The sequence below is a fragment of the Pyxicephalus adspersus genome, chromosome 6 (assembly GCF_032062135.1).
Source record: "Pyxicephalus adspersus chromosome 6, UCB_Pads_2.0, whole genome shotgun sequence".
Taxonomy (NCBI): domain Eukaryota; kingdom Metazoa; phylum Chordata; class Amphibia; order Anura; family Pyxicephalidae; genus Pyxicephalus; species Pyxicephalus adspersus.
Genome location: NC_092863.1, coordinates 70,499,072 through 70,526,156, shown reverse-complemented (window position 1 = coordinate 70,526,156; position 27,085 = coordinate 70,499,072). Strand labels below are relative to the sequence as shown.

The 27,085-nt window shown below is 38.0% G+C and overlaps 1 protein-coding gene and 1 long non-coding RNA gene across 3 annotated transcripts in view; both read left to right on the top strand.

Annotated features, from left to right (window-relative positions):
* Positions 1–21,147, top strand: ARSK (arylsulfatase family member K). 2 transcript variants are annotated; one of them, XM_072416139.1, is made up of 8 exons: positions 1–226; positions 2,982–3,111; positions 3,963–4,122; positions 7,784–8,096; positions 9,039–9,210; positions 14,588–14,812; positions 15,843–16,070; positions 20,439–21,147. In XM_072416139.1, exons 1-8 carry the CDS (start codon positions 92–94, stop codon positions 20,732–20,734), a joined length of 1,659 nt encoding a protein of 552 aa, XP_072272240.1. In that variant the 5' UTR covers positions 1–91; the 3' UTR covers positions 20,735–21,147. The 2 variants fall into 2 exon arrangements, with proteins under 2 accessions (XP_072272240.1, XP_072272241.1); XM_072416140.1 differs by having other exon boundaries at positions 2–226; positions 7,817–8,096.
* LOC140334062 (uncharacterized) overlaps positions 1–27,085 on the top strand; it is a 420,558-nt gene that overhangs the window by 312,341 nt on the left and 81,132 nt on the right. The gene's annotated exons all lie outside the window — the stretch shown is intronic.

The following is a 27,085-nucleotide window of genomic DNA, read 5'->3' as shown; positions in this document are numbered from 1 at the left end:
TGTTAATCACATGTGTGGTGCAGCATAAACATCCGTCAGAGCTGGGTGAAACGTTCTACTTATTTCCAGAAACCCCTCTGCAGGAGTGGAGATGGATCTGGCGATCTTAAAATCTGCTACTTTGGTTGTCTTTCTCTCCGCTGTGCCAGCAGGGCACATGAATCCTCTACCTCCCCTCCAGAGAAGTGTTCAATATAACGTGGTTATGGTGATGAGTGATTCTTTTGTAAGTATCCATTTCTGTGTAAGTAGCATGGACAATCACAGGTTTTCTCTTCCTTGTCCTGTTTATCCGACAAATCTATGTGAAACCAACTAAAAAGCAGTGCAAGGGCTTTCTATTCACTAGGCCTGATTTATTAAAGACTGGAGAAAATAGACTATCATAGGAGATCCTGGGTGATCCAGCAAACCTGGAACTGATTTCTTAAAATACATTTACTATTAGCTGGCAAATGTTTTCAATCCTGGACCAGATCCATTCCAGATTTACTGGATCTCATAGGTACTGCCATGATAGTCATTGCATTTCCAGTTGCTACCATTCAGTGAACAACCCGCGCTATAACTCTCTGAGAATGAAAGAACATCTCCTCCTCCTCCCTTCTCAGCACCATCCTAGTAGGCGCTCAACTCTTCTCAGCAAGGTAAAGGGAGGTGACATTTTCATTTAGTTTATCTAATTGCTTTTGTATTTATGTATTTTAGTATTAAGCAGTGTTTAATGTATTCTATACAACTCCATCAATAAATAACGTGCCAGTAACTATAGGAATTTTTTTCATGGGAATTGAATAATCATTATACTTTTATTTCTTATGGGAAAAATGTGTTTGTTATAAGTCCTTTTTGGTATAAGTCCAAGGATCTGGAACAAATGAACAACTTATACCAAGGTACCACTGTATATTTGTTTCTCATTTTTGATATGACTAGTAAGCATTATGACCTGCTGCTTTCTGGACCTCCTATAGAAAAATCTCTCTCCTCCTGCATTACTGAAATTTTTTTTACAAACCAGGACATAAACATCTGCAACATAGCATACATTAATTAAACCTGAGAAGTGTTCCAGTTGTCTCCTTTTATTCAAGAAAAAGGTAAATTTATTTCTGTATGATAATGCTGGATGTCACTTCCTGTCTGGCAAAATATTGTCACTAAAACAGGAAGTGAGAAGAAATTCCTGTAAGGGCTAGTACATATGTGCAGATCAATGCAAATAATATAGTATACGGTAGTATAGTATAGTAAAAAAGGAGACTTTACTGGCCTGTCCATCAGCTGTAATGCAAACATGTGATGATAAAGTGTAAAAAGCACTACTGCACATAATTATATTGATCCCGATTTACCAAGAGTAGCAATTGCTTGATAACTGCAGGTGTTGAAAATCTGTTTGTAATAATCAATTGAAAGCAAATTATATTTCATAATAACTTCCTATTTTGTTGTTTGTTTCAAACTGGCATTTGATCAAGTAGAAAACAAATTGCCTGCATTTACCTAGTCTTACAGGGACTCTTACAGTGACAGCAGCACAAAGCTGACAAGGTTTATAATCTTCTCCATTAATTCCAAAACAATGAAACGTTTTGACTGGATATACACCTTAATAGATCATTATATATGTCTGTGTGTATGTCAGTGGAGTACATTGTGTCAAGATGCCCAGATGGTATGAACTTTCAATTTATGTAAAGGGACTGGATGCTTATAATGATCCATGGTTAGGAAATCATGCATTACTAGATATATAGCACACACCATCAAATGGTACTACATATAAAGGGTTTACGATTTCCTTTATGCTTTAATGCATAAGGTTTTTATTGAATGTATCTTCAAAATGGTACAACAAATGCGGAGTTAAGTCATACTCCAACAAAGAAACAATAATTAGTTGCTATATATAAGCAAATCAATAAACTTATTGCCTTAATATATACTCTTTCTTATATTTTGTTCATTAAAGTAGGCCTTACTAAGAACTTGTACTATATGTTTATTATAGTCACTTTTAGTATTCATAATTTAATTTTAAATAGGAATAAACAATAACCCCACTGTCAAAGCTAAACTTGTTTTCAGTAAAAATAGGGTTTGTGTTACTTAGAGAGTAAGTGGATAAAAGTGGTTACTTGGTAATACCTGTTGAATTTTGTATTGATATATGTTAAAGTATTGATGGAATTTTAGTATGCCAATGAAGTGTTGGAGCAATTTCTTCCAAAGCAATTTCTAATGGAACTTGGTTTTCATATAAATTTTTTTTAAGACTTGATAGTAAATATGGAGTATCTATGGTTTTGATTGTGAGTTTGTCACTGTGAGTACCCCTTAGACCGAGTTCAGATGGGCGCTGAGTTTGCAGTGAATGAATTGTGGCCACAGTTGAGAGGCTACATGAGCATCTCACCCACGGTTGCCCATAGGAAGTTATTGGGGGCTGGTAGCTGTTCAGAACCACCTGCTGCTGCTCACAGTAAAATGTTTAACCACTAATTCATTGAGAACATGTGCAGAGGTTGAAGTGGCCAAGCGGCTGGCAAGATTACAGCTGCTGGGAGCCGCCTGACAATGTCTGTTCCCACTTTTCACAAAATATGAGGCTTAGTGGTTAGGTTTGTGCTGGTTAGTTGATTTGGCTGTTTACATGCTTTTTTTATCTCAACATTCAGAAAGTGTAATTGATTTGACTGTTTTTTATCAGATAAAACTGCTCTGTTCCATTTCATTTGCTGAGGATAATATTTGTAATTGCTGTTATGCCTTAAAAGCTTGTTTTATTTCATTGCTGTTATCCCTTAATGTATTACCTTTATGAGGATTTTAGAGATTATCATGTACTGTAGTTTTTGCTCCTGAGTATAAATCAGCTAATAATTAAAGATCTAGTTTCAGATCTACAAAATTAATTTGGCTAAAATGCACAGCTATAAATTAATTAATTATTAATAAAACATTTTGTTTCCTTGCAGGATGGGCGGCTGACAAGTACTTTGGATAGTCCTGTGGTGTCTCTTCCAAATTTAAACTTCATGAAACATCATGGGGCTGTGTTCCTTAATGCATATACAAACTCTCCAATATGCTGCCCATCTAGATCAGGTACAAATGAGGGATTTGGGGAGATATTTTACAGTAAAACTTGGTAAACTTTATTGGCTCTATTTATAAAACAGGTAATCTAACATTCTCTCAAACATGCCCTGGTGGGAATCAGTTACTGCCATTGAAGCACATGGTCCTGGAAGATTCCCACAAGGGAATGTTTGAGGGAATGTCTGATTCCCTGTTTTTTAAATAAAGCCCTATGTAAATGTTTATCTTGTCTCCTCTATTTCTGTTGTACAAGAAAATATGGAACTGGTCTCTGAAATGATTTAGATAGTTACTGTAATTACAACTGCTATATAGGGCATCACCCCTTTAATGTATTGTTAAATGATGTTTCATATGCAAAGATAATACTGAACTGTACAGTCCACCAATCAAACAATCTCAGATCAGGAAACTGCTACATTTTCATAGTTGATATACGACCTTGAGACTCTTTTCCTTTATTTTTTTGTTTTGTGTCACATTTTCTATGGATGCTTGGATGAAAAACTGCATGTGTTCTTTTTTTCGTTTAATTTTTGTAGGCAATCATTGTGAAGTATTTAAAAAGATGGAGATTAGGTAACTTGATGTTAGCTTAAAATTCCACATCATGCTAACACTGATGAACACTAATGAGCACAAAGTAACCCAATGATATGCATATGTAATCCTAATTATATGGCTTTTTTTTATATATATCTTTATATTATAATGTACTGACTCTGACTACTGTACTGGTAATATGGTCCTACCTATTTAGAGCACTGAAGTGTTCTAATATTTTGTGGCAATCATTGCCAGAGTAGATTTTACATAGGGTTTTATTTACAATGAACTTTTGATTGTTTTCCTTTTAGCAATGTGGAGTGGTCTGTTTCCTCACTTGACCCAATCCTGGAATAACTTTAAATGCCTTGAGCCAGGGTACCCAACTTGGATGGACCTTTTAAAAGCAAAGGGGCTTATTACTCAAAAGTTTGGCAAACAAGACTATACAAGTGGGTCTCATTCACTGAGGTAAGTTATTACACATTTTATTAACTTTAGAAATGAAAATTAGATGTGCAAAGTGTTTGCTGGATCAAGTCATGTAAATAAGCATATTAGTTTCTTCTGGATACAGGGCATGCTAATGCCACAGAAGCTCTTTAATGGAGACCAACAGAAGGAAATAGGCATCACCAGACAGGAAAGGAAAATACTGTGGCTTATTTATATGTACAACCAGCGATGGGAACTAAGCAGACAGCCTGTGTGAGAATGTATCTAAATTATCTCTAAATTGTGATCCCAGGAGTTTGTGCTGCTTAGTAGACCTGGCTGTTTACATGCCGTGATCAGCTCAACACTTGGAAAGTGTCATTGATTCCGGTTTTTATCAGATAAAATGTTTTATCTTAACTGCTCTGCTCAGTTTCAATTTTTTTAAGCAGTTTCTTTTTAATGGCTAACATGCCTTAAAAGCTTGCTTTTATTTTCATTGCTGTTGGTCATTAATGTATTACCTTCAGCTACATGTGTAATTCACAAAAAGGTCTATTCTGGAAAAAAATATATATTTCCTTTAATAATATCATTCCTCCTCTTCCCTTTATTTATTTTTCAATGCTTGTTTTTTTGTTTGTAACAAAAATGTTAGTTTTTCAACAAACAACCAATACAAAAGTACAAAACCACAATAGTGGTACATAATACATCGTATGTCCATACTCCGAACTTCTTGAGTCCAGAATCATGTTACGTCAGTTTGATACAGCTCCCTGAGGACCCCTATGAACAAAGTTGTTAGAGTGCACATAGATTGGGAAATACAGTGCGATATTCCTATTACCTAATAAGGCACCCAAACCCTCCAAAGGCCCTCCTTATCGCTGGACAGGCCTCCCCGGGTCTCTGGACATTGCCTTACAAGTGGGCCTTCCTCTGCCTTGCTCTAGGGATGGGCATGACAGAGAAAACAACAGAAAAGACAAACAACAAGACAAAAAGAAGGGAATCAGCAGGGAGAACGTGGGAGGGAGTAAGGTGGGGGGAGAGAAACCGGAGCCCAAGGGAACACCACACACACTTTGTCACCGACCAGCAACAATAACAGGGATTGTCCTCCTTCAAATATTAAGGAGATTGGTATCGAAGCCTTTGGATAAGTAATAAGACACCCAAGGGTCCTATATATTTTGGAAACCTTAATTTATTTTGTCTTGCAACCTAGTCACCATGTTTTCTTGTACAAAATACCACTGTATCTTTTACTTTACTGTGTACCTGACCACCATGCCCGAGCCAATGTTTGTTTACCAGCTATAAAGACATAGCTCAGGAATTTGAATTGGTGCCCATTGCAGTTTGGGGACACAAAGGTAGTAACACCTCAAAGAGATATTTTTAATGCCCCTGCTGAGTAGTGTGTATACAATCTAGTAGATTCCCGTCCAGAAACGCTTAATCCTCGGGCATTGCCACCATATGTGTAGCATCGTGCCGACCTCACCACAGACTTGAAAACAGAAGTCTAATGTATTAGATTTGTATATGGCCATTCTAGCTGGCACCATGTACCATCACAGAAGTAGTTTGTATTGGCCTCATTAAAGATCACATTGGTGGATCTATGGGCTGCCATATCCCAAATTTGTTTTCATTGTGTCTCGTCTAGCAAACAGCCTGTCAGATTCCCACCTTGAGGCATCTTTATTTTTTTTAACCACAAATGATTCTGCACAGTTTTCTTTCACTCTTTTTGTTTTTTTGTTGTAATGGATCTGATTTAAGCATGCTCTCCAAGGCTGGAGAACATACACTTTAATCAGTGAAACTGATCCGGCAAAACTATATAATAATGACTAATGACTTCCTCACTCATAACCTTGTCACATGCACAGCTCCTACTAGCAATTAAAACCCACCCCAAACTTGCCTACCTGTCTTCTTCTCTTAAACCCTCACTAATTACCCACCATTCCATATCTCCCCTCCTACTTCCCCAACATTTAGATTGCAGGCTTTTCTGAGCTGGGTCCTCTCCTCCTCCCATGTCATTGTTTGTATTTGTCTGTCACGTGCAGGCCCTAATGTACAACTCTGTGTAATATGTTGGTGTTATATATGTAATGTTTAATAACACACGTCTTTAAAACACAATATGCTGTACTTCAGTATGTTTTAGCAAGCACAGTTTAACCACCTGGGCGTTACACTGAGGTCTAGATTTCTGTACCAAAAGTGTTACAGGTTTTCATGAAATTTTTTTTTTTAAATTGTAGACCTGTAACTTACAGAAATATGTCCGAATAGGGGTCTAGTAGATATAATGAATATAAAAAATGTTTGAAACACACAATCATGTAAAAAAAAAAAAATTACTTTTAATAAAATTAAAGAAAAAACACAAAATTCAGCTTAAACAAGAATACATAAATAAATGAAAAATACTGAAAATGCGATAATTCGGTATAATGTATAGTAATATATTTTTCTAAAACACCTCCCTAGTGTCCGTCACATACCTATAGACAAAACCACATAAATATATTTTCTATTATTTTGTATTGGATTGGATACAGGACTTTGTATTCAATCCAATACAAAATGAGAACAAAATTCAAACTCTCATTATGTATTGGATCGAATACAAATTCCTGTATCCAATCCAATACAAAATACATACTTTGTATTTATTTTTAATTGAAACTCATTCATTCATTTTGTATTGGATTGAATACAAACTCCTGTATCCAATCCAATACAAAATGAATGAATGAGTTTCAATTTGAATTTCCCGCACACGCGCCGACGTCATCGCGCACGCACGCACAAGAAGCCGGCCGGCTGTTTTTTTCCTCCGCCGGACGGCTTCTTGTTTCAGAGAGCACCCGGCGCTGGAACGAGAACGACGCTGGATGATCAGCGGGACCAGGTAAGAAGCCGGCCGGCATCTTGTGTTCCGCCGGCCGGCTTCTTACCTGGTCCCGCTGGTATACGAGAAGGCACCCGACGCTGGAGAGGGAGACCGACGGACGACGATCGACAGAGGACGACGCTGGAACACGAACCCGACGCTGAATGAGCACAGGGGGACCGAGATTTTTCCTAGATTAAAATCCCCACTTACCTGGGTAAGTGGGGATTTTAATGTACGGAAAATCTCGGGCTTAACGAAAAGAGCAACTTTTTTTAGCCCGTACGAAGGTCGGGCTTAACGGTCGGGAGGTTAAAAGATAAAGAAACAAACATTAATGCAATCCTGTGCTTAATTTTTTTTTTGTTTTGAGCATTTGTATATATCTTAAAAATGGGAAAAAAATATAATGACAGTGAGTGCTGGGGACATTGAGTTCTGTCATATTATACAGAATAATACACATTATGTTGCACCTAATGAAAACATATTTGTGCACACAATTACTATGTATTACAGATAGAGACATTAGGAGACTGATACAAACAGTCATTTATAAAAAAAAAACAGACCAGTACATTTAGAGTACCACTACTACTTATTATAAACAGAATTCATAGAACAAAAATAAATGTGTTATTGCCAATAAATGCTGACCTTTTGTTATACATTTGTGTTCTCAGTATTGACTGAGGATATGTAATTGCAGAAGCTATATGAACATAGAGCACAAATGCAATGTGTTCTTCTTTTCTTATTCTTTATGTTTAATTAGGACAGTAGGCACCTATCACATAGTGTTTTTGCCTTCAGTAACAGAGTGGAAGCCTGGACAAGGGATGTGCAATTCTTGCTCAGACAGGAAGGCAGACCCATGGCCAATCTTACTACAAACAGGACTCAAATTCGCATTATGGAAGAGGACTGGAAGAATGCAGATCTGGCAGTAAAATGGATAAGAACGCAGTCAAACTCTTCACAACCTTTTTTTCTGTATTTGGGTTTAAATTTACCACACCCATATCCTTCAGAAAGCATGGGTAAAAACAGGGGCTCTTCAACTTTTCTAACATCTCTTTACTGGCTTCAGAAGGTAAAACATCTTGTGCCTGTTTTTCCTTAGTTTTTACTGTCATAGCTAACATAAAACATTTTGGAGGATGAAGCTAAAACCCTTTCAATGTGACGTAGGTGGTCTACGTCACATTGAGTCTAAAGGTCTGGTTCTCGGAAATTAAAGACTTGGAACATGCTAGCACAAGTCAATTGCAGTCATTAGCTTGTTTTTTATTTGGTTACCCAGCTTTTCTCTAATATTAAGAATGAATCAGGTAGTTGGAAGGCCACCAGAAATGGAAGCCCAGGACCATGTCAGGCCAGTTCAGATATGGTAGTAAAAAACATTTAATAAACTATTCTGCTTGGAACATAAAGGCAAAATAGATGGTATAGGATTTTACAGTTAAGAAAACCTGGAATTGATTTCTTAAAAACGATTTGCTATTATTTGGCAAATGTTGAATTCCCAGACCAGATCCATTCAGGTGGAACCATGATGGTCTAACTTCTTCAGTCCTTGATAGCTTTCATAAATTAGTCGCAGTGTGTGGGATACTTATGAATCTAAATGGAGCAGCATTGTTTTACAGAGAAAGAGTAGGTCAACAAAAATATTGTCTCTTTACAACAAAAATATTATGTTACATATAATGTTATGGCTAGGATACACAAAGGAAAGGTAGCAATGGGGTGTGCAGCTATGTTAACTCAGTTGGGGCCTTTGTTCAGATTTTATTTGTTTCTGATGATTAACTGCTGGTGGTTTGGAACAAGAAATATTGATGGCAGGAGTGGTTGAAAATATTAGAAAAAGTGTAACATAAACATAAATATACAGTTTACAGAGTAGTTTACAGAATACAGAGTATTTTAAGGGATATTTGTTATCGCTGTTTGGATCAGTTTATTCAGCTACAGTCTGCTTCTAAATTTTACTTTTATTTTAAAAAATAAAAACACATTTTTTTGCATCCAGGTATCATATAAGGACATTACATTTCCAAAATGGTTACCTGTAAAGAGGATGCATCCGGTGGATTACTACTCATCATACACCAAGAACTGTACTGGGCATTTTACAGACCAGGAGATTTTAAATATTAGAGCTCATTACTATGCTATGTGTGCAGAGACAGACGGTATAATGGGTAAGTTACTATGTATCTGTCCATTACATGCACCAAATATATCTTCCAGGTAAATGGCCTATTGTCCTGATGGCTGGTAATATGCATTAAAATTAATTGGTCCAAAATAAGTTTCCATTTGCTCCAATAACCACCTTATAGGGCCTCATTTATTAAAGCTCTCCAAGGATGGAGAGGATACATTTTCATCAGTGAAGCTGGGTGATCCAGCAAACCTAGAATGGGTCTGGTCCAGGATTAAAAACATTTGCTAACAAATCAAAATTTATTTCACGTTTGTTTCACCAATGAAAGTGTATCCTCTCCAGCCTTGGAGATTTTGTTTTACCCATGGTACATAATTTCTCCTTTTCTGTCCAAACTCCCATGATAGGTTAAAAAAAGGGAAGCAAAAGTGTAGTATAATGTGGATAAGAACAACTGAACTATCATATTTTAGGATATGGATATATATTTATATATATCTATTGTGATAGATGGGGGTTACTCATGGTAACGGGATGCTTACAGGGCAGATCAGAGGCAGCAGACTCCAAAAGTCCAAAATACCAGCAGTTTTTATTTGTTTAGGCAAGTGTTACAGCACACTCTCCAGCACTTCACAACAAAAACAATAAACAGTAGTCCGGCTGGGCCTCTGACTGCCTTGTTTAGGTGCCCTCTCCTAATAACACATTCACTATATCAGTACTGTTCCATTCACAGTGTAAGTCTTGTTTGCCCACTGGCTTTCCTGGAGCTCTGTTCCCTTTTCCTGCAGCCTGGAACAGGCTCTGGCCCTTTTCCCAGCCTGGAACACACTTCCTCTCAACCTGGAACACTCTGGCTCTCTCTTCAGCCTGGAACACTCTGGCTCTCTCTTCAGCCTGGAATCCACTCCAGCTGTCTCTCAGCCTGGAACCCACTCTGGCTCCCTCTCAGCCTGGAACCCACTCTGGCTCTCTCTTCAGCCTGGAATCCACTCCGGCTCTCTCTCAGCCTGGAACTCACTTTGGCTCTCTCTCAGCCTGGAACCCACTCTGGCTCTCTCTTCAGCCTGGAACCACTCTGGCTCTCTCTTCAGCCTGGAATCCACTCTGGCTCTCTCTCAGCCTGGAACTCACTCTGGCTCTCTCTTCAGCCTGGAACCCACTCTGGCTCTCTTTTGCTGGCCAATACCATCATTTGCACCTGGGTGCAGGTGGATATATCCCAAATCATGGTTGGGCCAAGGAACCCACCCTTTCACTTCCTTGGCCGGCTCCAGGGCCCTAAAGAACCTGGATTTTCTTCCTAAAAACCTTATACAAACAACCACTATCTATATATTTTATATTGGGACACTACAATATATACACTATATTGGGACACTCTGTCACAATATATATATATATATTGCCTGATCTGATTGCATATACTCAATATGGATAGGTCAGGTGGCTTAAACGAGTAGTTTACACATTCGCTGAAAAATATTCTTTTAATAGTATATTACTCATTTAATGTCAGGTGCAAGAGGTGAGAGGATTTAGCCCAAAACCGAGCTTATTCTTGGTGAATAATAATTATCTGTCATAGTGAAGACCATTGTAAACACATACCATGCCATTGCCTTGGTTCCTGAGAAATACTGAGTCTGTTTTGCTGAACTTCTTTTTGGAAAATTTTAGTTGAATATGTTTTTCCATATTTATGATTATGCTTTAACACTAACTGGCACTGAGTAACAGTTATACAGATCAGGAGTTCTGACCTCTCCTCTCAAACTCTCTGCAGCATTGTTGATTGCAGTATGTAGCATGTTGGACCGCTAGAGAGCTAGCATTGTGTGTGAGGTCAGCAGTCCGCCCTATTGGTGCCAGCGAAGGGTCATTTTTATAGTTTGAAAAAAAAATCAGCTTGTTTATTACTGTATATGCAGCTTAAATTAAGAGTATTTACTTCAGTTCACGCTTACAACCCATTTCTTATATGTCAATAGGAGTGTTTATATTAAATATATCATGTTTAAAAACATGCAAAATAAAATATAAAAAACATATTTTGTTTGCAAAATCTGGGGTTTTATTTATTTGGGAGAGCTTTCTATACATGCTTTTGAGTGCTCTTAATGCACTATTTATGTAAGTAAATGAATAAAATGATAGCGCTTTACATTTAGGTTACATAATATGGATTCAGATAACACTGGATTGTTAAGTGTTAAGTATTCATGTATTGAATTTAAGCAAAAATCAGAATAACCAAGTAAACAAAATGCCGCTTTAGTTTCAGCAGGTGGTCAGCTAACCTCTAATTTTGTTGTCCAGGGCAACATAATTTTTTATTCTTTTGGGCAAGTGGAAGCTTAAAACCAGTATGTAAAAAATTAATAGCTACATGAAAAAGATGAGTTTTAAAAATCAGAGCTCTACTGCTATTCATGGGAATTACCAAAGCTGTATCACTCCAAGATTGGGGCCACATTGTATATGTGTAAGCGGTAAGGGTAGCACTTAATTTGCTTGAAATGTGTAAATAAATGTAAAGAATAGCAAACATACTAAACATAATATAAAGGATTTTAAAGCTACATGAATGTGTATAAACAAGGAAAGGGAAGAATGTATTATTTGGCCCTTATTGCAGGGTTTGGATGTACATCACAAAACATAACTTAAAAGGATACTAATCATAAAAATATTAAAAACTGTATTATAAGCTGTAGAGTAAAAGCTAAAAGATTCCAGTATTCAGATTGTATAGTACATTTTATGTTGGTCAGTAAATAAAACAAGCCCAGGGAAACTGAGGTTTTCAGGACTGAACAAATTCCCACTTGAATGCATGGGAGCTATGCTATGTCATCCCAGCCCAGACATTCAGGTTGGCCGAAGATCAGATCGGAAGAAGATGGCAGTGCCTACAACAGAATAGGGACAGGTGAATGTATTTAAAAAACTCATCATGCAGGCAATCTTATTTTTTTTTGCAGATGGGACCTTGCCTGTCCCTTTTCGAGTAAAAGTTCTGCCTGATTTTTTAAGTATGATAGTAATTTCAAACATATCTGTTATAGCTAGAAATCAACCCTTTTGTCTCTGAGCTTTTTTTCACAAACACAACTTACAATGATATATTGTAATGCGCCTGGGCACACAAACCACAACCAACTCCAGATATCCTTCAATCAGGCTTTATTCAATGTCATAAAGCACAACAAGGGTTAAGTGCAAACAAGCGAAGTACAAGAGGGTAAGGCAAAGACAGGTCAAGAACAATCCGAGGTCAGGGCAGGCAGCAGGCAGAATGGTCAGTAACAATCCGAGGTCAGGGCAGGCAGAGTTCAAGCAGAGTCAGCTTCAGACCAGGTCACTATGGAGATGACAAAAGCAGATAAACTTAAACCAACACAAGGACGCACCCAAGCACACTGTGTTAACAGAGGCTTATAGCGGACAATAGTGTACAGGACAGGCTCTCCTTAAATGGCCAGAGTGACCAATGACCTTGCGCCACCTGGCGCCGTCTGATGGGAGACTAACTTGGCCGCAGGGAATTCAAACTAACTATGTCCCGCCCCGCGGCGAGGCAGCCGAGAGCTACGCCCTCGGGGGGTACAAGAGGGACGCATGGTAGCACGCGCACCTCTTCCCACAGCACCCCTAGGACGTGCACTACTTTGCACATGCAAAGGAGTGCTGAGAGCAGGAGTTTCAGTAACCACGTCCGAAGGGATGCAAGGGATGCCGCCTGGCTGAACAGTAGTTTGGCCAGGACAGATCCCTCCACCTGCAGAGAGAGACAAGCTGCGAGCAGAGCAGCAGCCTCAGCCATGCTACCTGCTACAGCGGCATCTCCCTCTGTGGCTGGGATCCCCAGGGACACCGCGGGCTCGCAGGACAGGTAAGTTCCTTACACATATCTTCTACATGAAAACTTGTGTATGACTCCAAAAAATTATATATTTTTGCTAGCAGACACCCAAAAAATGGTAATATGTGCACACAATATTTATACTACGGCTCATCGGAACAAAATTTCCAATAAAAAATCAGTTACAATTTAAGTACACAGAATAATTCCCTTTTTTATAAAATATTCAAGTTGCCTTGAGTAAATAGAAAGAAAACATTTCTAACCTGCAGCAACACAGTGAGAAGCTTAAGCACCTAAAATTGTCCATATGCAATGCTGTGTGTGCAGCAATATCCAAAATGTTCTGCTCAATCTATATTTTCACTTGTGAGTTGTAGGTGTGTATATTTTTATGCATGGGGATAGGGCCACCCCTTTAAGCTCCTTAAATTGTTTATTTTGTTTTCAATATTTGTATTGGAAATTTTTTTACATAAATCAAAAAGGGGAAAACAAATAACAAAATAACCATGAACCAATAAATATATACCATATACCATAAATAAATTGACCATAAAATAATGCAGAAATACACAACTTATTCACAAATCAAATTCAGTAAAACAGGTATCAAGAAACAATCAAGAGATAGCAAACACTTAAAAACCCACATAGTAGGGAATTAAGAATCCTGTGCAAAATCTTGCATACTCATTTGTAATGTGCATTTGAAGACAAGGGAAACAAAGAAAAAGAAAAGAGGGGAGGGGATAACAAGAAGGAGGGATGATGAGCAACAGGGGTAGGACCCAGGACTATTCATAAATGTGGGTTCTGTCATGCATATATAAAGGAGGGGGAGAACCACATTAACGAAAAAGCAGACTCAAGTTAAAATCATTTTTGTAAGCAGTGGGTAATCCAGGGTGTCCAAACATTCTGAAATGCCCCCATTGAATTGGTAAGCCTGGCCGCTAAGAGCTCATTAGTGAAATACCAAGTGACCCTACATTTTATTTGTGCCACAATAGGAGTGCTAGAGAACCAAACCAAGTTAAGATATTTAGTTTGGTGCTTCATACAGCCTTGCAGTTTCAGGAGGAGTAAGAATGCCTCATATGGATCTTTACAGAGACTTCTCCCTAGAAGAATATAGAGATAGTTGGAATAGCTAACATTCATGTCAGAATCAACTCTGAGCAGAACTATCTGACCATCTTTAACTATCTGTTATGTGACTTGATGATTTTTCTGGCATCATTAGGCGGGAAAACCTTAGGGCACGTAAAAAAAGGTTTTGAGTGGAGATACATTTTATAAGCTACATTTTCCTGTGAGGCAATGGTCTTGCAAAATAATCTATTTTGCCCTTTTTCTACTGGAGATGGTAAACAGCTCAGTTTTTCAGCTTAGTTTTTTAGCCTGGCACAGTTATCTTCACTAGGAGACAAACATAATTTTTAAACATTTGTACAAGTACAGTAAATAATGTTTAAGATATGTTCAATAATGTTTCCTGTATGATAAGCAGTGTTTAAACCTGGTGCTTGATTTGATACAGGTGAAATATTTTCTGCCCTCAATGACACTGGACTCCTCAACACAACATATGTGCTGTATACGTCTGACCATGGCGAGCTTGCTATGGAACACAGACAGTTTTATAAGATGAGTATGTATGAAGGCAGCTCACACATTCCACTTCTGATGATGGGTCCTGAAATAAAACCGGGAACAGTCATATCAAATATTGTGTCTCTGGTGGATCTTTACCCCACTATGCTTGGTAGGTACAACTAAAGATGTTGAAAGAAAGTTGAAATTAAAAAATGACAAATACATTTTTATCAAAAGCTTCAAATGTTGCTGAAATATGCTTATTTGTAGACGGAATATAAACTCTAAAGTCTTTTTTTTAGTAAGAAATAAAGTAAGGAGAGGTAAAAGGATGTTTTTTTAGCTGTTTCAGTGGGAAGATTTTTCCTGGCTTCCCGTCCTGGAGACATTTCTTTAAAATGGGAAAAGTTCTCCTATTAGACAGCTCTCATCTAAAAAAGGAACCCCATTGTAAGCTTTGCCCTTAGCCCTGGCAACTGTAACATATTCCCATCACTTTCTGTCCCTGTGTAAATGTTCAACAGGGTAAATAAAGAAGCTGAGTCTTCCCAGTGGACACACAGATAGCATTAACATTCTGAGTGGTTTAAATCACATAACTAAAACAAATATTAAGTTAGGAATATGATTTTTGGAAACCTTTGTCCTATTGGGGAAATTACATTTTTACATTCTGTCCAGTGAAAAGAAATCTCTCAAAAGTGAAGGAAATACCTTTGTAGTTTGTTCTTACCAAGGCAAGTATCCCCAATGGAGGATTATTCCTCTATTACTGTTTTGGAAACATCTAAGACTCTTGATATTTTTCTTTACTTTCATTGCTTTTAATAGGAACACTGACAACAAGAAAACCTGACAGATTTTTGACCCCTCAAAACTCTATTTGAAAATATCTAATTATGGTTTTAGACATGCTTTAAGCCATTCATAGTCAGGTAAAACTTTGATTGCAGGGAAAAAATATGAAGTGACCTAGTTAAGGAAATTCTGTATTTGGATAATATAAAATAAATTGTAGGAGATACGGTCTCACTATTAAAAAAAAAAGAGAAAAATAAATAAATTGCCTTATTTAGTTAGATAATTACGGACTGGTTGCTGGAACGGGCCAAAGGGGCTTGCATATGCAAAGTCATCCAAAGCAGCTAGACTTAACAGGAAGTAATCTAAATTAATCTTTTTTTTCTGTTTCATTTTAGAAATTGCAGGTTTGCCTGTTCCACGAAACATAAGTGGTTACTCACTAATGCCCTTATTATCTGCAACATCACAGAATAGTGTTTTGTCTATTTCTGATCTGCATCCTAACTGGGCACTGAGCCAGTTTCATGGATCTAATGCAAATGCCTCAACCTACATGCTCCGAGATAATTACTGGAAGTACATTGCATACTCAGATGGTGATTCAGTCTCTCCACAGCTATTTGGTAAGTTGGTTGAACTCCATGCTTAATATGTGCCGTTTAGCCTGACAAATCAAAGATATTATAGCTTGTTTAAAAATTTTGTCTCGGCAAGTTTCATCTAAGTATTAAGACACATAAGGCATAAAAAGCACTAAAGTCTCAAAACCCATAAAGCTTAAGTGCTTGAAAAATGACAGCTAAAATTAGGGGTCTATTTATACAGCAATATTTTCTGGTGAAGAATAAATCACTGCCATTTAAAAGCACCCGGAATATTCTTCACCAGGGAATGCTGATGAATGTTAGGTTATCTGGGCCTGATCAATGAAAGCTCTCTAAGACTGAGGAAGGTAGAATAAAGGGTGAACCTGGGTGATCCTGCAAACCTGGATAGATTTCCTAAAACCATTTGCTATTATTTGGCAAATGTTTTCAATACTAGAGCAAATCCATGTTGGGTTTGCTGGATCACCCAGGTTCTCTATTCACTCAGGTTAGTCTATCTTTTCCAGTCTCTATTTAGAAAACAGGGAATTCCTAAAAAATGTACTGGTGAGAATCATCACTTAAAACACATGGACCTGGAAGAGTCCCTTTAGGTAATGTCTAATTCTCTGTTTTATAAAGTGCCCTAAGTTTTTTTATCACATTTAGTGGTAGTGAAGGAAACAAATGGAGGGGACATAGCCCTGTAATTAGGATGTATATAAATACTGCTCAAATACAAAATACTGATCAATTATAAATCAACATGTGTCTGTTTATTACTGGGATGTACTGACCACACCTGCAGAGTTCAGAGCTCTAGTAACTCCAAAATTACCATTTCAAATTGCATATGTAGCTCCTGGATTCTACATTATAGACCATATTCCCACATGTTTAATTTTCAAGATATGTGTGCCTGTTTGCATGTTTTAACATATATTGGTTTCTTGTCATTAGGGTTTTGTATTAATTTAAGAGTTTATTTATAATTAGCCCAATCAATTAGTGTTCATTTCAACACCCATTCATTTAGATATCTACCCGAATTTTCTCTTGCTGAAATACAGTTCAACCCAATAATGAAGATGAGATGGGAAAGGTGTTGTGTATTTTACACAAGTGAAGTGAGCAGGACTATCAACACTGCTTGGGATTTATTGTACTTGAAAAGCTTTTTTAAAAGGATGTATTGTGAAGATGCCCTTTTTTATCCTATCTTGGAGCTACACTAAGGGGGCCATTGGTTTATAAATGTGAGGACTAGGCAAAGATACCTACACTTACAAATTTGTAGTCATTGTAAACAAGTTTGGAAGTCCATTTAAAGTCAACCTGTTTCTTTCCTGTTCAGGACAGTCAATGACTTTATTCCTGGTCCCCTCTGTTGCATATTATCACCTATTGTTTTATCCTGCTACTGGATCCATTTTTCTGGAAAAGCAAAATGAAATACCAGATAATTCCATTTATGGAAAACATTTGACTTCTCGTTTTGTACCATGTAACTACACTGATGCAAAACCTGGCACTGATGCAAAGGATAAAATTAAGGCTCAGCTCCAGGCAACAGATAAATGCCAAATGTTGTGTATTTCTGACATACTTATGAAGCCCAATCACATGACACTGCAACATAGAAGATGCCAGTTACACTTTTGCAACAAAATATTCTGTAAAAGTTGGATTGTGTGACATATGTATCATGCAGTGTACATCCCAGCTTATTTTGAGGCATATCATGAACAGAGAGAGCTTAGTGCTAAAATTTAACCTCTTGAAAACTTCATCAATGGCTATTCATTAGCCAATCACAGGACATGAGAGAATCAGTGGTAAAAAAAAGCAGTGACAGAATCTTGGACCTATTGCAAGACCTGCAAACAGTCCCAAATTCTTTAGTTTGAATTTAAGACAGATATGTCCAAAGTCCGGCCCGGGGGCCAATTGTAGCTCGTGTTCAGATTTCCATGGCCCGCAGCCTCTGTCATAAAATCAATAACATGCGGCTCGCCAGCACTGTTGACTACAGTATAAAATAGACGTGTACAAAAAAGCTATTTTTTGCCGCTACTCGGCAGGCATTATCGGCAAGACGGGAGTCCCCATGTGTGCACAGGGAATCCCCTACGTCAATTTAGTGGATGTAAGCTGTGTGGGACCATGCTGACAGACCATGCTCACTCTGATTCCAAGAATGTGCTTTGCACGGAGCCCGCACTGACACTGGACACCATGCACAGGGAATCCCTCACATCACCCTAGTGGGCGTGTGCTGTGCGGGACCCACGCAGACCACGCCACACTAACCCCACACATTTTCACCTCACCAAATCTTTGCAGAAAGTTTGGCCACCCGTGATTTAGGAAATCAGGAGGACAGTGTTGTTCTCTCTTCACCCCCAAATTACTATTAGACAGTAAAGAGCAGCAGGAGATTTATCAGGTTTCACCTTTATGCTCATTTTCACCTCCTATCAGCTTGTTCCTTTTTAGCATATTTGCACACAGCACACTTGATTAGCTTTTAGTCTTGGCTCCAATCTTATCCCAATCTGAGTGTTAAGTGCTAAAAAGTGGATTGCAAGAGACTGAAAGAGTCAGAATAAAGTAGAACTACTCACTTTTCCACTTTCCCTTGCAGGGCACCTTTGTCTCCTCCTATACAGGAACTTTTTCTTCTTTCCCACTGGGAAACCTTTAATTGGCAATAGAAATCTACAATAGAAATCTGTCTCTTGACAGACAATTTCCCTAACCAGTGACAGGCTGCATGGTATTTTTATTAAAATTCTAAGAATTCTTTTCTATGTATAAATTCTATTTATACATATTCAAAAGTGAAACCCAAAATCAACCAACCTTACCCTCTGTTTGATGTAACACTCCGTCTGCAAAGTCCACCCAGCCTTTTAATGACACCTCAGACCAGATGGCTACTGCCTGTGATTGGTACCCCAACCCTGTTTCATGACCTGCTCTTGCTTAACCATTTGGACTTACACTGTAGCCAACCCTAAACTGTGGACCTGTTTGCCTCATGAGCTATCTGTTCATTTGACAACCTTTGTCCCCAGAGACCATTCTTTGCATACCCAAGTCCTGAAGGCAGCTGTGTGTTGAGAAGGGGATAGTCTTTGGGTAAAGTCTACAGAAATCAATTAGGGAATCATGTCTGGTAACGCATTAGTATTTAACCAAGGCTTTACAGGCTCCTTCTTTACTGCATATGCATTGGTCAACGAAGCAGTCTAGTTACAGACCAATATTGAGACTTGAAAGACAGCTATTTATAAATATTTGTAAATACCTCTCGATGCTTTCACTACCAGTTAGGAAAGCAGTAGGCTGGAGACTGGTTTAACCAAACTCAAAGCAAAGCAGCTATATGCAATACCAGATTTTGAAGGACATATTAGATCAGATGACAGGTCTCTAGTTTAGTTTATGAAACCAAATAAGCTAATAAGAGTTATAAATGAAAGCTACTAATACTAAATGTTTATATGCTCATTTTGTCAAGCCATGGATAGTTTAGAGGTAAAAAACTCACTTTATTCCTCAATCCTGTAACAAATGATGCTCCCCTCCTCTTCACTAGACTCCACTGCTGTCTTTTCATAAAGCTCATGCACTGCTGTTATGACCAATGACATTATCATATTCAGTATAGAACCCTGTATTATGTGGAATGACACCTATACCTGCCCACAATCTGAAGCATAATGGGGCTATGCCCCCTGTAGGAGTGAGGTAAACTTAACCCACTGCATGGGTAAATAGTAGTTTTACCCAGATTTCAGTTTCAAAAGGGGAGTTAGTTAATTTTTTAAACAGCTGTTTACATACAGGTAATCATAATAGGAAAAAAACAACAACAAAAAATACAGTTAAGTATTTTTTTGCTAATGTTAGTAGCTATAATTTACTGTTTTCCACCTTAATTAGTAATTATCTGTGGACTATAGCTCTTAACATTCTGCCTTATGTACTCCAGGTTTGTGCTGAGCATCAACCATATTATTTCCTAATTGTGCAGTTAGTGATCAAGAAGTGTATTAATCATCATATAGGTTTGGAACAGTGATTTTCTTAATACCCACTATTATGTTGTTTTCCTGGTTATATTTAAAACCTGCTACCAATAAAAGCACTTCTGGCATTGTAAATCTCATGTTTAGTCAAGCATTGGTGAATTATGAACTGCAGCCCAATTTGGGTCCCGACTTCTAGTTCAGGAAACAATTAGCAATGTGCAACTAACAAATTGAAGCCCTTACAGAAAATGTAACTGACTGTAAATAGTGCCAGAATTGTAAAGAGTAACTTGTACATAAATATGTCACACTATTCTCACTTTATCATTTTATTATGTATATATATTATTATTATTATGTTTTGCAGATTTATCAACTGATGAAGATGAGCTTAGAAATGTGGCCCCTTTGTATCCTGAGATTGTCCTGTCTATGGAAAAGAAGCTTCAGTCTATTATAGATTACAAGAAAATATCTTATGATGTACATAAGTATAATAAAGAAGAATTTATTAAATGGAGAGCGAGTATAGGACAGAACTATTCAAATGTCATCTCTAACCTAAGGTGGCATACGGATTGGAACAAGAGACCAAAAGCCTGTGAACTGGCCATTGATAAGTGGCTAGAAAGTGGGAATAATGAGATTCCAATGAAAGATTAGATCCGATTATTTAAAGCCTTCCAATTTGCAGGGAAAGTGCTCAAATTAATTATTGTGGAACTATTTTTATTATTAATATTTTCCTTCTGTATAAAAGCATGTTACACTTACGCTCTCCAGGCTTTCTTCTTTGTGCTGCACTACTGGACCTGTAATTGCCCAATTACTCAGAGCCCAGCTTGCTGTATACTTGACCATGATTATGCACTCTGGACCCACAGTAATCAAAGACTAGACAGCACTGACACATAAAAACACGTGTGCTGGAAAGAATGTATGCCTTTGCAGCTGGAGAAAAAACAGGAATTTACTGAAAGACTGCAGGAACAAGCTGTTTATTGTTTTGTTTTTTTTGTCTGTTATGACTGCAATACTGTACTACTTTGGTCTCTATAAAATATTTTAATGTGTCATTATTATGTTTCAATCATGTTTCTATTATCTATTGTTTCTAACATTAATAAGTTTGTTTTTGGGGAATAGCTGCCATTGCTGACCTCCCATGACTGGTTAAAATGGTGATGTCTATAAACCTTTTCAGACACTGACCCAGAAGAGGCATGCATTAATGTTAAAATTTCGGACCCACACCTGTAGATTGTTTGCATCATATCTACTGGGGTGTATCATGTTTCAGGGTTTATAATCAGCATTTTAATGTATGTAGATGTGTGAATTTTGTAAAGTCAAATGTAGTTAGCATGTTACAGTGCATATTGCTTTCAATAGAGATTTACTGGTTTACTGTATTTACTGGTTGATTTAAGTTAAATTCATATCTATTGCTGTTTATACTGTAATCAGTTCTGCCAAATCCTACTTCTTGTTGTGGTGGAACTATACTTCAGCTATCATGAACTTTCAAATAGGACTCCCTATTTATGGTCCGGTCCATTCCTGAGGCCTTGCCAGAACTGTTTGGTTGCCCCTTGCTGTGCTCTCTGGCTCGAATCCCGATCCTTGACTTCTGACCTTATTCTTGACCTGATTTGATCCTAATCTGTTTTTGTGTCTAGCCTTGTTTTGTGGTATACTAGTATCTGTATTCACATACCAGTTTGTTAGGTGTTTTGGTTGTGCTTGCTGTGTCTAGGTTTATCTCAGTGTTATTCTAGTACAGTGGCGCCCAACCTTTTTTCATTTGGGGGCTGCTGTTGACATTGAGATAAAACTTGCAGGCCACAATGCAAATAAACATTAAAGATGTTTTTTTAAAACTAGAAGAGTTTTAATTTAAAATGAAATTAAATTGAAATGTTTCTAGTTACGGTAACATACATGCACCAAATAAAAGAAATGACAAATCAAGCACTGCACTCCATTCACACCATTTTATGCTCATTTTATTAATGCAACAATAATAAAAGATACGAAACTAAAGCTATCATACAGTTCTGGCCAGTCATATATTGCTCCCTGCTCACCATTCTTGTACCAAAGGGCAGAAACTATACCATACAATGCATCCTGTCAGTTATAGGGGGGCCGCTAACCTTCTTTGTACCCCAAAATCTTTGCAATGGATACTTCCAGAGAAATGCAATTCATGTGACAGATGGCAAGGGTGCACATGTTCTTACTACTATATCTTCACGTCCCTATATCTCCCTGTTCCTGAGAAATTAGGGTTCACAGAAGGTAAGTCGCCAGCTAAGTGTGACAGGATGGCAAGGTATGATAGGTATAGTTTTCTTATCTTTTAATGGTGTGAGGGAGGGGGAGATAGCAACAAGGGCCCCCCACTTATCATACATTTTATTATACCTACAGCTCCCCTTTCAGGGGAATTAGTGGGTTCAAAGAACATAAGCAGACATTTATATGTGACAGACGGCACCATGGTAAAGGAGTGGTACATTTTAGTGGGGAGCCACAACAGTCCCCTACTTATCCAACATTTCCCTCTTTCTATTGTTAAAGAGAAATTGGGGCTCAGAGAAGGTAGGTGGCCAGCTATGTGTGACAGGGTAGCACAGTATTACAAGTATAGTTTTTTGTATCTTGGTGATGAAATTTTAGGAAGTTAGCCGGGGTTCATAAAGAGTAATGGGATCGCTATGTGTGACAGAGTAGCATGATATGATGGGTATAACATTTTATTAGGGGGGGGGACAAAAGAGATTCCCTACTGGCTTCCACATTTCCAGTTGCTAACATCCCTATGTTCCAGAGAACTTGGGGTTCAGAGGTAAGTGGCCAGCTATATGTACCAAGAACCCTCCTACCCATTCAGTCCCTCGCACCGCAGCATCTGCAGATCTGACTCAGGATGGCAGTGAGCGGTACTGAGCGTCTCCCCGTAGCCAGGATTCCATGGCATGAGAAAGGGGTAACCACACCTGCAACTTTACCACCAACCTGAACGCAGCATGGAAGTTTTGTGAACTTCAAGGGGGGACCACACACAGACAATTGGCAGTACTCTAATTTTCATTGCCATGACAGTCGCCCCCAGGGGGTCCCCAACATGCAAACTCAGTTTGGGAACCCTGGTATTGAAATTAAATTCAATAAATAAATTTCCTTAAAGTGAAAATATCCCTGAGTGTTGGAATTTTATGCTTGTGGCCCCCTAACTGGCAACTTGTTATGTTTACGGGGCTGAATAAATTTTATTTACAGCTCTAAGGGTCTCCTTTATACCCTAAAAAATTCAAATTTCTATGATAATTTCTATGATAATCCGTTAAGGAGATATATATGTAGGTTTATACATGGGGAGAATGACAGCTGCATGTACACAGCTTCCATGCTGTTGCTGCTGGGATTGTCTCTCAGTACAAAGTGGGCAGGGAGCAGTCACAGCTGATTGCCAGGTCTATAGTACACGCCCACTCTCAGGAAGCTAACACTGAGCATGCTCAGGAAGCTCCCTCTCCTGGTAGAACAATGTCATAGAGAAACATAGAGATGCGCGCACTGCATCCGCCACAAGACGAGGAGCAGAGGGGAATCAGGAGAGAGCTGGATCTGGCAGCTACCGTGAGCCATAGGTTGGGTACCCTTGTTCTAGTATAATATTATGTGTATTCAGTGCATCCTTTTCTCAAAAATACACGTATCGCACCTTCAACTGTCTCACATCTTATTTTATGTAGCTAGTAGTGATCACCAGCCTGACTGTCTGTTCAGTTCTGACATCTACAGAAATAGGTACAACAACTATTTTCCTATATATACTGATGTCATGTGATGACAATGAACATTCTGACAATAACAGAAAACAGCATGACCAGTTGATAAGAATATAAATGTATTGCTTCTCAATAATTGTTCAATCACAGGCTTGGGACCAAAAGGTGACAAAGTTTTGTCATTGTTGAGGTTGTGTACAGTAAATCATCCTTTGGTAGCTTCCGTATACTGTAGGTATACCAAATGTGTATAACTTATTTACCTGCAGACATGGCAATCCAAATTAGGGTGCATAGTATACAGTGTGACATTCACATGACAACAATATTCCCTAGTAAAGTTCCCTTTAAAGCACTTTTTTCTATCATTGCTTTTCTGGATCCCTGATGTGCTGTAATATTCCTTGGCATACCTTTGTAAGGATATTATGAGAATATTTGTATTCATTGTCACAGTCTTTTACTTATTATAAGGACCCTATTTATATGCAAACCATGTGCTATTTGCTGGTGATCTGATATATTAGGCAGATAAATCCCATGAGTGCTCTCTTCTTGAATTACACAAATGTTTACTATTAGTAGTTTAGTACTTTATATAATCTTTAAAGCTATATTCTGGTATGATTAGATTTGTGTCCCAGTATGCAACATTTAATGAATGTACAGAATCTCGCTATCCTAAGTGGTACTAAAAAAAGAGGCTTTATCATCAATAGCACAAGTTTCTGGTTAGTAAATCCCATCACGTAGAATGTTAGGGACCTCTTGAGCTACTTGTAAAAAAGATTCTATAATATATCATGTTTTAAATACACCAAACCAACTAAAGCACTGTGTTTAGAAGCACTCCTGCTTACAAACTTGTAAGTCCTAGGATCAGTTCCCACATGGGACATTGTTTATGTAGAGTGGTTTTCCTATTTTATTACTTGCTCTAAAAGCTCTGCTAAACTGGAAATTGAAAACATGTCCATATAACGTGATTGTGTAGATTTTGAAGGGTCAGTGGATTGTATGCTACTTGGGGGCAGTTACTGATGTGACTTGGCTTTTTCTCTGTTTTTTTTCCCACTGCAGCACTGCCCATGACCCACTCATTCATTACACTGGGGAACAATTTTGAATACATTTTTTGTTGACTTAAATTTTTAAGCTTGTTTACACTAAAATAGGTAATTCTAAAAGTGCAGTTAGTTTTCATCTAACATGTCAGGTTTTTTCTCTACCGCTTATAATAATGCGATTACTGTAACGTGGATTTGTATAGGCTATTCATTTACCGGCAAGACAGTGTGGTCAAAGGTTGTGCGCTGCTCTACATATTGAATAAGCAAAATTTATTTTTCTACTTACACATGTATTTCCTTTCTTTCAGATTATGTCTGGCTCTGCTGTTTCTCGTCGTAAGTGCCTAAACAACCCTGATTCATTTTATTATATCTGTGGCAGTTTCACCATTCCCAGTCAAAGGGCGAACATCAGAACATTTGTAGAGCAAGCCTATTTGGCACATTTCAAAGTTAAACTTGGTGATCAAGTCTTGGGCCCTCTCATAAGATGTGCAAACAGTGTGTCGAGGGTTTTTGGATGTGAACAAAGGGAACATGTGATTAGATGCCATTTGGTATTCCTATGGTTTGGCGAGAGCCAGGAGATCATTTCAGTGACTGGTGCTTTTGTATAGTGAAAACTTCAGGATATAACAAAAAAAATAAACATAACAAGGAGTATCCTAGTCTACCATCGGCTATACGCCCAGTGGCTCATTCAGATGAAATCCCAGTGCCGGTTTTCGTTACACTACCCTCTCTTGAAGAACATGATTATGGTGATGAACTAGGTGACAACAATGATGAAGAGTTTGAAATTGAAGAAGACTCTGTTCTTAAGGGATTTGATCAGCATGAGTTGAATGATTTGGCATGTGATTTGGGACTATCGAAGAAGGCTTCAGAACTCCTAGCATCAAGACTGCGTGAGAAAAACTTACTTGAAAAAGGAACAAAGGTATCGTACTTTGGAACCAGAGAAAATGCATTTCTGCAGTACTTTAGAACTGACAGTGGCTTTTGTATTATCATAACATATCTGGTTTAATGGACGAATTGGGGATTCCAATCTATAACTGAATGGTGACTATTCATAAATAGCTCAAAACCGTGTGTCCTCCTTCTCAATGGCAATATATTTGGGTCAGTCCCAATTGGCCATTCAGTTTCTCTTTATGAAGAGTATGCAGACAAAAAGAGAGTCATTGAGTTGTTGCAATATCACCAACCCATTTGGGTCATCTGTGTTGGCTTTAAAATGGTATGCTTCCTTCCTGGTCAGCAACGCAGATACACCAAGTATCTCTGTTATCTGTGCATGTAGGGCAGCAGAGCTCGTGAGAGGCATTGGGTGGAAAGGAATTGGCCTCCAAGATTTGCCCTAAAACCAGGTGATCCAAACATTCTACATGAGCCACTTGTTGATAGAAAGAATATTATATTCCCACCTCTGCACGTGAAACTGGGTCTGATGAAGCAGTTTGTTATAGCTTTGCCAACTGAAGGAGACTGTTTCAAGTATCTCATTTTGCAATTTCCTAGCCTGTCATTTGAAAAAATAAAGGTCGGTGTGTTCGATGGTCCACAGATTCAGCAGCTCATGAAAGATGAACATTTCATCAGGATAATGTCAGAAGTCAAAAAGAATGCTTGGTTATCATTCAAAGCCATTGTCAAGACTTTTTTGGAGACAACGAGCAAATAATTACATAGAAATTTCCAGAAACTCTTGGAGAGCTACAAAATGCTTGGTTGCAATATGAGCATCAAGGTGCATTTTCTGCATAGCCATCTTTCTTACATCCCGGAAAACCTTGGTCCAGTCAGTGATGAGCAAGGTGAATGATTCCATCAAGATTTGAAGGTCATGGAAGGAGGGTATCAGGGTAGATGGGATGTACATTTGATGGCTGACTATTGTTGAAGCATCTGGCGGGATTGTCCTATCAATGAACACTCCAGGAAAAGCTAAAGGCATAAATTTTTACCTTAACCCCTTACCCGATTAAACTTCAAATGTTTTAATGTAAAAAATGTCATGGAGTAACAATAAATCCTTTGTATGGACAAAAGAAATTTAAAAAAACAGTTCAAGTTCATATTTCATTATTTTTTCATTGTATGTTTTTTGACAAAATTGGAGGGTACCCTGTATCATAAAAACT